Here is a 12132-nt window from a genome sequence, read left to right as displayed (position 1 = left end):
GAGAAATAATAGCTCGGTTTGCTTTTACGTCCAACAAATGGTGCCGTTTTTCAAAAAAATCACGTGTTTACCTGTCAACGGTAACATTTATATAATATAACTATACAAAAACATACACCTATTCGAATAGAACGTCGTGTCAAAATTTAAAAGCAATCGGTGAAGAACAGCGCCATCTGTTGGACGTAATAGCAACCGCACTATTGTTTCTCTACCTGCACAGACAGACTCAGTCACAACAATGCGTGGCGGGGTACAGCTAGTTAATAGTAAATGTTTAATTATTGAAGACAATATTAGCGATTCCTAAACGAAAATCTGAAACAGAAAAATCAGAAAAAAAAATCTAATATTCAGTATCTTTTTCTGATTTTCGTTTAGGAATCGGTAATATTGTATTCAGTAATTAAATATTACAATTTGAGGTTTTACTCAGTTATTCCAAAAACTAAAATAATAAAAGTGTTCATTTATAAAAGTTTTTGATGTATATGTACATAAATGCAATAATTTTATTTTATTATAACTAATTAACCGATCATTGTGATATTTTTGTCTATAGGTACTTGATTGTCTATTCCATATTAATTTTAAAATTTCAAAACGTTCCATTATCCTGCCGAAGAAATCATTGGTTTTGAAACATGGGAATTCTTCTGAATAAGTAGTGATGTAATTATATTTATGGATGTAATGGTGGTGTACACAGAGTTAGTTATTTTATTTAAATTAAAATGACACTGCAAACATAATTTGCAATTATTGAAGAACACAACCTATTATTTAAACACATTCAAATCGGTCACTGTTCCGATTTATCTAGTTACTATTAAATATACTGACGGGAGATATTTCAGTAACCGGGTGTTAAAATTTTCAAAATATTACAGCATACTCAACTTTTCATTGGCCTGGAGAGAAACAGCTGCAACTGAAATGGGCTACCCAAAAATTGGAATAATAAAACAATGCTGTGGTTAATTTGATTTTATATAAAAACTATAAATTTTAAAGCACTATGTATAAAAAAAAACTATTACCATTGGCAATATTTAAAAAATTGTTTAAAATAAAATTTATTCATAATGAAAATCTATTAAACAAATGCATAGCCAATTTTCATAGAAACTTATGAGCTGAAAACTAATAGAGATATAGGTATTCAATATTTGGGAAGTGTTAAATAACCTTCAATTTGAAATGCGGTGAGCAGATCCAAAATACAGTCAGGTAGATGCATATTATTTATTTAAACGGCATATATTTATTAGTATTTATAGCAAATACAAATGAGACAGTGTTAACTTTATATGTAACAGGCAAAATCATAAATAAATAAGCTATTACGAGTAATTTGTTCAATCGTCTTCATTCTCAAGGTTTATGTGGGTAGAAAATTTCCCATACAAATGGGCTTTGAGTTCATTCATTTGGTTTTTAATGGCTTCGGCCTGGGCCTCTAACTTTTCCTTTTCTGCGGTTTTGGCTAATTTGGCTTCTTCCAGTCGTTGCTAAAAGAAAAACACAAATATTAATTGAATTTGTGGAAGAAAATTGTATAAACTACTATGCGACTAAAACAAATATGCTAATGCTTTCCAAACAATCGTTCATCTAATGTTTCAAGATGATAAGTTGACTTACATAATATTTATAACTTATCACTACTTTTACAACTTTATTGTGAAGAACTGACTACAAATGAATGTGATCTTGGGTTAAAAAAGTGTAAAGGTTAATTTCTTAGAACAGTTCGAAAGTTTCATGAATCTCTGGATATTGAAAATGTTAGTTTCACTGGTTTAATTGGTTTGGTAGATAATTTGTGAATAAGCGTTATGTAAATAGTGAAGTGAGGATGTAGAACTTTATAAAATAATAAACTCATCATAAAGTATTATTTTTAAATATTTATAACATAATATTGACCCGAGACCACAGGTATAATAGCAGGTATCTAGAGAACATTATACGTACCAGGGTGAAATCCACATTTTGACAAATGAAGACTTCCCCAATGAGGTACGGAACTTTTCCATCGCTCTCGTCCATCAGGGCGAGCTCATCGCAAGCTTCTTCCAAGCTCGTCATGTCGTTTTGTTTAACCTTCAGTTCTTCCTTGATGTCTTCCAGTTTGGCATTAAATCGGGCGAATTTGTTAATCTTTTGCTGGTCTTCAAATGTGATGGAAACATCGTCGTAATCCTACATAAATAAACCATTGTCAATATGAGTAAAGGAAAAAGTGAACGACAGATGATTGTAAAACATGTCGTAGGTAAGTTAATATATAACTATATAATGTATTACCGGCATGAAAGTGTCTTTACCGCTCGAAGACATCTTTGCCATTTTATAATAAAACTTATGATAAGATTAAAATATTGATGTTTTCGAGAAAACTCTCTTGCGGTGAAATTTTTAGGTTATACTCATAGACACTAAAATGTGAGCAATCCATAAATAAACCACCCACCAATCGTTGTTTATGGTTAATGTATAAATCATGGACCTATTTAGGTTCATGGCATAAATAAACCACACACTCACTGGGTGAGTTTGTACAAATGTTTTTTTAAAGTATATGCCGTTTTAAATACACATTTTTAAATGAGAGAATATCGATAGGCCTATGTTACCTTATTTTATCTTATCGTTGGTTTACCGCAACAATGTAATAATCAACCCCAAAACACTATTTTCAGTGAAACTAGCATATAATTTGTAAATTTCCAATTATTGTACGTTGTTGTTTGTCGGAACGAAGTATTGTTAAACTCAAATGTTAAGAAATTAGAATGTGAAGAAAAAAATTAGTACCAATTTATAAAATAAATTTCTAGAATATTATTTTTATTTTATTTAAGAAAACTAAGTTTGGAATATTTATGAAATATGATAGATTTATATAAAAACTAAACCACTAATAGGTTTTCACTCATGCCAAACGATATGGCAAGCTGTGCTGTATTTATAACGCTTTACTGCATTCAACAAACAACATTTCGCCATCTGTAGAGTATCTTATACAATATCTTAACCAAAGTTGGCAACCATTGGCAACATTCGATATTTTTTGGCGCAAATCGTAAATGTCAAATTGACTTTTAACGTGCGGTGTTAACTCAATAATTTTAAAAAAATAGTTTAATTTGTATTTTACTCTTACAAAATGTCAGAAATCATGATAAAAGGGATTCCAGTCTCATTTCCCTTTAAACCTTACGATGTCCAAGAAGCGTACATGGAAAAGGTAATCGAATGTTTGCAGAATGGATATAATGGTGTTTTAGAATCACCTACCGGAACGGGCAAAACCCTCTGCTTACTGTGTTCTTCCTTGGCCTGGCTATTAGTAAAGAAGGCACAGATACAAATTAATGCTCAGATGGGAATATCGGATAATCCTGGATCTTTTATGAATTCTTTAGAAAATAAATTGAAGAATGTGGCCGGTAAGCAAAAGCAAGCGGAAGGAACAGCCGGTTGGGGAATGCCAAAGATTATTTACGCATCTCGGACCCATTCCCAACTTTCTCAAGCCATGCAGGAGCTGAAGAGATCCAACTATCGAAGTGTCAAGGCTGCAGTCCTCGGCTCTCGGGACCAGATGTGCATCCACCCTGAAGTGTCTAAAGAAACAAATAACGCTAACAAGGTCACTCTTTGCCAAGCCAGAGTCAAATCCAAAACATGCTACTTTTACTCTAACGTAGAATCTAAAAAAGAAGACATCAGCGTGAAGGAAGGAATATTAGACATCGAAGATCTTGTTAAAGTCGGCAAGAAGTTGAAATGTTGCCCTTATTACTTGGCTAAGGAAATGAAACAGAACGCCGACGTGATTTTTTTGCCGTACAATTATTTATTAGATCCAAAGTCACGCAAAGTGAACGGAGTAGAACTCGCCAACAATGTTATCATCCTGGATGAAGCGCACAACATAGAAAGGATGTGCGAGGAGTCTGCATCCATGCAGATTAGTTCTACTGAAATAGCGCTGTGCATTGAAGAGGTTACTCACATCATGAAAGCCCTCACTGATAAACAAGATGAAGGTTCAGATTTTACAACAGGAGAGAATTCCCAACCCAAAGACTTTACTCCAGATGACTTGTGCACCCTCAAAACAATACTTTTGGCCCTGGAAAGAGCTGTTGATGCCATTCCCGTTAAACTGGGGGATGGAATCACTTTCGACGGGGGCCATATTTTTGAATTGTTGGCACAAGCCGAAATTAACGAAACTAATTGTATGGTTGTGACAACACTTGTAGAAAATCTAGTTCAGTACCTTACCACGACCGGCGGTACCTCACCATTTCAGAGGAAGGGAAATGGCTTACAAAAGTTTGCTGATTTGTTAAATATTTGTTTTTGTAATACTCAAAATGTGCATAGAGAAAGAGTTTCCAAATGTTATAAGCTACACGTCCACCTAGAGGAAAAGAAAAATAAAAAGTCAGATTCTTGGTCGGTAATGAAAGGTCCTACAACCAGTACGGCGGAGAGAATCATAAGCTACTGGTGCTTCAGTCCCGGCTTCGGCATGAAGCAGCTCATGGATCACAATGTCCGCTGCGTCATCCTCACCAGCGGAACCCTGGCTCCCCTCAAACCCCTCATCCTAGAATTAGGAATCCCCATTCATGCCAGGCTGGAGAACCCCCACATCGTCACTGGAAAACAAATATTTGTTAAGATTATCAGTCAGGGACCTGACGCCCAGATTCTCAACTCTAACTATGAAAACAGAAATAACCCTAAATACATCACTTCCCTTGGTCGAACTATTCTTAGTTTCTGTCGAGTGGTTCCTGACGGCTTGTTGGTGTTCTTCCCATCTTATCCCATCATGGCCAAATGCCAGCAAGATTGGCAAGTGGAAGGAATATGGGGAAACATCTCCGACATTAAGCCCATATACGTGGAACCCCAGCGCAAAGATACCTTCAATGCAACCATGGCCGATTTCTATAGCAGGATCAATGATCCCAATTCACGCGGAGCTTGTTTCATGGCCGTGTGCCGAGGAAAAGTATCGGAGGGATTAGATTTTGCAGATATGAATGGACGAGCCGTTATCGTAACTGGACTTCCATTCCCACCGCTCAAAGACCCTCGAATTGTCCTAAAAAAGAAATATCTAGAAGAGCAGAGAAGCAAAGACAATGAATTTTTATCCGGCGATGAATGGTATTCCCTGGAGGCTTCCAGAGCCGTCAATCAGGCCATAGGTCGAGTTATCCGTCATAAGAATGACTATGGTGCAATATTACTTTGTGATACTAGGTTTAATAATGCTCGCTTAAAAAACCAGTTGTCTTCTTGGTTGAAGGGACATCTTACCATTGGAAATAAATTTGGTGAAACTGTTGGAGAGCTGTGCAGATTCTTCAAGAATGCAGAAAAAACCCTTCCGTCGCCAAAATTAAAGCCATTGATTGATGCTGAATTCAACGACATTACTAAGAACACAGTTACGGATTACTTGCAAGTTTCTAAATCAAATATTCGTACTATTCCCAAACAGGTTAAAGATGGGGCAAATTTGCCTTCCTTACCAAAGTCTAATGAAGTTTTAGGAGATATTCAATATTACAAAAACATGAAGTGTGTTTCGGAGAATAGACAAAACTTGAGCAAGGCGTCTGACTTGTTCAGTGCCCTAGATTCGTGCAGTGAGGTGGCATCCATTCAAAATATTCCTTCTTCAAGCTATTCGGAAGTTACAATACACAAGAGAGAAAGAAGTTCAGAGGAAATAAAAAACAAAAAGAAAAAACTCAAGATGCTTCCGTTTGGTTTTGATTCTCCGCCCAGTCAAGTCAAAAATTCCTTGGAAGATTTACCAGTGCAAAAACTGGCCCCTAAAGATTTAATTGAATTTGTAAAATGTGTTAAAACCTCGTTGAGCAAAGACCTTTATAAAGAATTTCAAATGTCTATTTCATCTTACAAGTCGAGCAACAATTACGATGAATTTGTAAAAACTTTGGATCGCATATTTTTCCTCAATCCCAAAGTCCACTACCTGCTGCGAGATATGGGAAGGTTCTTAAAAGAAAATCATAAAAAGGACTTCGAGGTTTATTGCCACAAATTAAGCACAACATGACAATAATTTTTATTGTTGATATAAATATTATTGCATGATTTATACATTTTTACTGACCATTAATTTATTAAAATTTTACTACAAAATTTAACAAGACTCTTTATTACTCATAAATACAATAAATTAGTAATAGTGTATTTGCGGCACGTTCCAGAGTGGAAGATACTCTCAGTATCACCCTGGTGTTTTAGGCCATCATTCAGAATTGAAACGATTCTTGAAATGGCTTTGGATGTGTTTTGGTGACCAGATCGGAATAACCAGGTATTTCCCCACCTTCCTCTTCACTATCTCCTTCCCATACCTACTACCTTCAGCCTCATAACATACCCCAATAGTCTCACTGGCCTGAGATGGTTAGGAATCTTGTACAGTTTCACATTAAAAAATATATTTATTTAAAAAAAAACACAAAAATGGGGTGAATTAATGTCTGATTAAAATTAACTTATTATTGTTGACTTTTACTTTGTGACAAAAATATCAATCTTTTTAACCGCTTAACGCGTTTAAATGAGTCACGTTCGCGCGCCAAATGTGTTCTATTTTTAGCTAACACGAGTAACGCTCGTGAAAGTTAGCGATGTATTTTATTCAGTTTGAATTTGCCTGCAGTTAAGATCGGTCGTGTTTTTGAAAAAATATATATTGCTGCTTATTTCGTTTTTACTATATTTTTTTCACATTTTCGTAATTGAAAAATGAAAAAACGTTTAAAAAACCTTATTTTTTATAAAAAAAACCCTAGCATTAAGTGGTTAACGGCTGTTGTGAACTGAAAAAAATCACCATGCAAATTGGAAAATGCACATTTAATTAATATAGTTAATATAAATGCGAAAATTAATGCATATATATAATATAGATATAAGACAGGATCAAAATAAAAGAATACATATTTGCGAGAATCCAAACTAAAGCCTGATTATTATTTTCTTAGCTTCTCTCAAAATCAGTATGTACAAGCTGCAAAACTGGATATTCCCGCCACAAATATTCTATTCGCTATCTGCCACCAAAAGGCGCTGCTCTCTGCTCTGTTGACCAAGCAGAGAACTACTGGACTCCAGCAGCTGCTCTCATCTCTGTCAGCAAGAAAGGGAGTACTTGACTCGACCTGCTCGTCACCCGCAAGGAGTGGGCATTCGAACAGCTGAATTCAAATAGAAGGACAAATGTAATCTTACGGATTATTGTTATTTATTAATGTTGATCACTGAATACACTCGATTATAAACATTCAGCGTTTTATTTATCGCTAACAATACACAATAATAAATATTCCAAATGAAATTCACAACTTGTTAAAAATATATTGCACAGTATTTATGAGATTAGTGATACATACTTCCGTACACTACAGATTTTAACCGTTAATAAATGTTTAGGTTAAGACACATAAAAATGTTAATAAGTTTTAAACTGAAAAATAATATGTCTCTCTAGTCCAGACTAGTTGGTTTGATGAACCTTTGTGTATAAAACAGAATTATAAGAGCTTACATCAAATAAAAGAGGAAAAAATGGTAATGATCACAGAAAGATGGTTTAAAATCAGTAGGATTTGTATTAGGAAATACATGTACCAGTGGTTGGTATTAGCCGGTCTCAGCTGCCTTTGGGGTGGCGTTTCTTAATGTGTCTGCGCAGGCCCGTTTTGCGAGTGTAGGTGGCACCACAGTGAGGGCACCCATGGGGGCGCAGGCCTGCATGCACTGCCATAATGTGCTCCTCCAATGGGGGCTTGTCCACGTAGCTCTTGCCGCAGATATCGCACTGCAAAATTGAGGTTAAATTATTACTAGGCTGCAAACAAAAGGAGATATGCAGACGCAGTTAGTATTTTTGATAATATGAACTGACCTTATAATCTTTAACGCCCGTGTGCCTCTTCCGGTGTGAGTTGAGGTTGCTCTTGGTGGCAGTGAGCTTGCCGCACACCTCGCAGGAGTAGGGACGCTCCCCGGAGTGCTTGCGCGTGTGCAGGAACAGGGAATTGCGCGTGGAGGTGCGGAAGTCGCACTCCTTGCACGAGAAGGCCTTGAAGTTGGCGTGCAGCTTGATGTGGCACATCAGCCGGATGCGGGTCTTGAAGCACTTGCCACAGATCTGTGGAAATATTTTATTTTTACCAATAAGTTACTAAGATAGGCTCTTACCATAGATTTTCAAATCAATAGACTTGCCTAACACGAAATATGGGTATCAGTTCGACGAGCTGGAGGCTCACAGGACCATATTTTTGGCACCAGGAGGGTTCGAGAATAGTTTGCTTAAACATTGACCACCGAAGAGCGCACATTGAAATAACCAGATCATAAAAGAAAAGTAAAGTTCTGTAAAGAAAGGCAAAGGTTTGCAGCAAGGATCCGTGAGGTTGTTAATTATAAAGCATTATAAATAGTGTAACAAAATATTAAATTTTGAAAAGCCCGTACTTTTGTTTACCCGATTTAAGTTACGTAGTTAAGTTTTTAATGTAGCTAGCAATTTGCGTGCCGTTATAAAAAGGACTAATAATTCATAAGCAGATTTTATTTTCGGACACCGAATGGTGATAGTAAAATACGAGTTGTCTGTATACTGTCAGATTCATTTATTGAAAAATCACCGAAAGTGGGACGGTCACGCCCCCGTCACGCAAGTTGATTTGTCTATGGTTCTTATGCTTTATAGCAGTGCTCTGCAACCCCTAATCACCCACGGCACACCGAAGCTCTTCCCAGAATTCTGGAAGAATTTCTCGAAAACTTTGCAACATCTGGAACCTTCCAGTGAGACAGGCATGCTAAAAATCATTTTAACTCTCGGTGTGCCAATGCAAAAATGTTCACCGTCTGCCGGTCGATTCTATTTTCAACAGCTTTTTTTTTTTTAAATGATGTTTTTGTAAATTGTACCGTCTTGCCAGTACCATAAGTAATTTCTTCAGAATAGCTCAAAGAAATAAAAATATATTATTTTGTGCAGCCATATTCATATGAATATATATGGATATTGATATGTCCATATCGAACGGTTAATATTTTTTATCAAGATTTAATAAAAAATTAAATAAACTTTCATATTCACATTGGAGATAAACCATTTTGACAGTAGCTATTTAATATTATGTACTTAATATTGTATTATTTTCGGTAAAAATTTTGGTAATCACTAATCGTAAATAAAAATTACAACAAACCTCACAAACCAGATCCTGCTTGCTGTGGTTCTGTATGTGCGTGTAGAGGGAGCCGTGGGTGGCGAGGGTCTTGGGGCAATGGGGGCAGGGAAAGAGGGGGCCCAGCTCCAGCGTGTTGGCGCGGGGTGCAGGTGGGGCGGTGCGGTGACGCCGGATGTGCAGGTCAAAGTCCTTACGCGTGTCCAGCGTTGTGTTGCACTCTCTAAGGACAAGATAAATACAAAACACATTTTATACGGAAGTAAAATGCTGAAATGCTGCTTAGAAAATAAAACGCAGTTAATTTGTTAACGACACAACATCAAAACAGAGGATTTTTATTTTTAATAAATTATTAAATGGATTGTAAAGCTAGTTCTAGTTTTAGTTATCCAATAGAATTGTACAATACAGTAGAATATCTGATTTGAAGCATAAACAAAAAAAAACCTGCGGCGTGGCAATTTGACTGCTAGTTATTAATTCAACCTGCGGCACATTCCAGAGTGGCAGATATACTCACAGTACCATCCTGGTGAAAGACCACTATTCAGAATCGAATCGTTGCTTGAAATGATTTTAGCCATGTTTGTGACCAGATCTAAATAGTCAGATACTTCCTCACCACCTTCCGCCTTACAACATGCCCCAATTGGGAATGCTTTAGTCCCAATGGTGGGAGTCTAGACGGGTGGTATATAAAAATGAAGTGTCATTACCTGCACTGGTATTTAGTGCCGGGTGGCATCCTGGGGCAGGTAGTCCTCTCGTGCTCTGATCTCTTGTACTTAGTGACAAACATGGTTCCGCAGCCGTAGCACTTGTACTCCTTCTTGAAGCTCCCATGCTCCTCTGCCATGTGCTTGTGCAGTATCACTTTGGTGGGGAAATGCCTCTTGCACTCCAGGCAGCCGTAGAAATCATCCATGAAATTAGCCCTCACATCAAAATCATCATCACTTTTCAAAATGTTCTTCTGCAATTTTGTAATATTTTCTTCTTCGGTGTCTGAATATGAAATATTATCACTGTGAAATAAATCATCGCAAGATTGCAAATTTATCGATTCATCTTTTTTTTCTAATTTTATTTCTTCAGCAGAGTTATCAATTTCCACAATTTGGTCAATTATTGGATGGTTGTTTAGGTTGTTGCTTTTTGTTTTTCTACATTCCTTTAACTTGGAAGATTTTGTTTTTTTTTCTTTTACTTGCGTTTTGCGGAGTTTTTTAGGCTTAATAGAATTTTTTTTAATGTCTCTCAGAAGAATATCGGGTGAACTTGATTCCATTCTCTCCTCTTTTATAACTTCTGATTTACAAGAAGGCGAAGACGGGATGATATCGCAACACTGGATCTCTTTATTTAAAATGTTTCTCAATATTCTGTCACTATCTTCACTAGAAGCTTTAAAGTGATGGGCCATTATAAGGAGGTTAATACAATCTTTACAAATATTGCTGGGAAGACCATCGCCAATGGCGAGGACTATATTGGCACATAATCGCATTTTAACTGAAAGGTCGTGCACTTGTTCGGGTCTGACTTGGTCTCTATAATGGAATATAGGATGAAGTTCACCTTTCTTCACACAAACTCTACAAATCTCGCTAAATTGAGATACGTTTGTGACCTCCATAGTTTTCTCAAAAATGTATTGTTCTTGGCTATATATATTTTTTTTACATAATACGTATTTACAAAACACACAGGCTTTATTTAAGTAATTATACAAAATTATGACAACATTTTCAAAAAATAATCATGCAGCAGAGCTGTCAAACAAACGTCAAAACTGTAACATAAACATTTATCATAGATCATAGACACTAACAATCGGTGACAAGAAAATTATGAATATTATTAGCTTTTTCTTTTTGGAGTTTGGGTTAAGGCCCGTTTATAATAGGAATAAGCGGTAAGAATAGGCCGGTGCCGTAATCCGTAATCCGTAATATTTTAGATCATCGTTTATAATTGAAATAGGAATAGAATAGAATACGTCCATAGAAGTGACTATGCCGCTGTCACCTGTCAATGTCAACTGTCAACCGAGAGTATATTCTTCCTCCATCTTATAAAAGTAATATTGTTTTATATAAATAAATAATGAAACGATGGATTCATCAGATATTGTTGCATGTGGAATGTTTTTGTCGATTCTGGGGCTAGCATACGCTGCAATAGGAGACACACAATTGACGAAAAAAATAAGGAAAAAACGACGTTGGAGTGTGCGTCCCATTAATCATAAAAGGAAGAAAACAGGACAATTCCATAATTTGTTAAAAGACATGGCGACAGTAGGCAACGATCAATTTAAGAAATATACAAGAATGTCGCAGACCAATTTCTATAAATTGTTAGGACTTCTACAACACAAATATTACTGTTCGATTGTCAAATACATAAATAAACCATTCTTGTCAAATAGTAGATACCATAGAGTATCGTTCGAAAATACATAAATCTCAGTATATATCTCAGCTTTCTGTAATCCGTAACCGCAAAAGATAAAGTTGGACCATCTTTTCGGTTATGGAAAAAAATAAGAGATTATTGCCATCTATTATAAACGGATACACAGGTTTCCTATCTTCCAACTTCTACGGCCTAGGGCCTTATTCTTACCGCTTATTCCTATTATAAACGGGCCTTTAGGAGTGTTGGGTTTAGGTATAAATTCATTTTCCTACAGATAGAAAAATTGGTTTCAATACATTATCTAAAGTAAGTAATTAATTTGCAAAGTTTGAAATAATTTCTTGGTTATCAAAATGTTTTTAAACTGAAATTTTATTTTTTTTACTTTATATATGTACATTATAACCAGAAATGTGCAAAATGGGTA

General features: G+C 35.9%; 3 protein-coding genes across 3 annotated transcripts; 1 reads left to right on the top strand and 2 right to left on the bottom strand.

Moving 5' to 3' along the window:
- Window positions 1–1231: 1231 nt before the first annotated feature.
- LOC149422718 (putative prefoldin subunit 4) lies at window positions 1232–2482 on the bottom strand. Its single transcript, XM_089633925.1, has 3 exons — window positions 2311–2482; window positions 1978–2205; window positions 1232–1511 (listed from the first exon to the last, which is right to left on the bottom strand). The coding sequence occupies exons 1-3, from the start codon at window positions 2350–2352 to the stop codon at window positions 1359–1361; spliced, it is 423 nt and encodes a 140-aa protein (XP_089490051.1). The 5' UTR covers window positions 2353–2482; the 3' UTR covers window positions 1232–1358.
- Window positions 2483–3092: 610 nt separating this feature from the next.
- On the top strand, window positions 3093–6118 carry LOC149422717 (regulator of telomere elongation helicase 1 homolog). Its single transcript, XM_089633922.1, has one exon. It carries the CDS (start codon window positions 3173–3175, stop codon window positions 6116–6118), a length of 2946 nt encoding a protein of 981 aa, XP_089490048.1. The 5' UTR covers window positions 3093–3172.
- Window positions 6119–7715: 1597 nt separating this feature from the next.
- LOC149422716 (uncharacterized) lies at window positions 7716–11064 on the bottom strand. The gene is made up of 4 exons (XM_089633923.1): window positions 10001–11064; window positions 9303–9504; window positions 7982–8227; window positions 7716–7894 (listed from the first exon to the last, which is right to left on the bottom strand). Exons 1-4 carry the CDS (start codon window positions 10918–10920, stop codon window positions 7727–7729), a joined length of 1536 nt encoding a protein of 511 aa, XP_089490049.1. The 5' UTR covers window positions 10921–11064; the 3' UTR covers window positions 7716–7726.
- Window positions 11065–12132: the final 1068 nt, after the last annotated feature.

Source organism: Hesperophylax consimilis, chromosome 7 (assembly GCF_061612785.1).
Source record: "Hesperophylax consimilis isolate HC1 chromosome 7, BYU_Hcon_1.0, whole genome shotgun sequence".
NCBI lineage: Eukaryota > Metazoa > Arthropoda > Insecta > Trichoptera > Limnephilidae > Hesperophylax > Hesperophylax consimilis.
This window is presented reverse-complemented; position numbering and strand designations above follow the sequence as displayed.

Coding starts and splice junctions, on each gene's coding strand:
- LOC149422718 (XM_089633925.1), bottom strand. CDS start 2,352: ATGGCAAAGATGTCTTCGAGCGGTAAAGACACTTTCATGCCG. Junction 2,206..2,310: donor GTAAAGACACTTTCATGCCG/GTAATACATTAT, acceptor TTATTTATGTAG/GATTACGACGATGTTTCCAT. Junction 1,512..1,977: donor AAAATGTGGATTTCACCCTG/GTACGTATAATG, acceptor TTTTTCTTTTAG/CAACGACTGGAAGAAGCCAA.
- LOC149422717 (XM_089633922.1), top strand. CDS start 3,173: ATGTCAGAAATCATGATAAAAGGGATTCCAGTCTCATTTCCCTTTAAA.
- LOC149422716 (XM_089633923.1), bottom strand. CDS start 10,920: ATGGAGGTCACAAACGTATCTCAATTTAGCGAGATTTGTAGAGTTTGT. Junction 8,228..9,302: donor AGCAGGATCTGGTTTGTGAG/GTTTGTTGTAAT, acceptor ATATTTCCACAG/ATCTGTGGCAAGTGCTTCAA. Junction 7,895..7,981: donor CGGGCGTTAAAGATTATAAG/GTCAGTTCATAT, acceptor TCAATTTTGCAG/TGCGATATCTGCGGCAAGAG.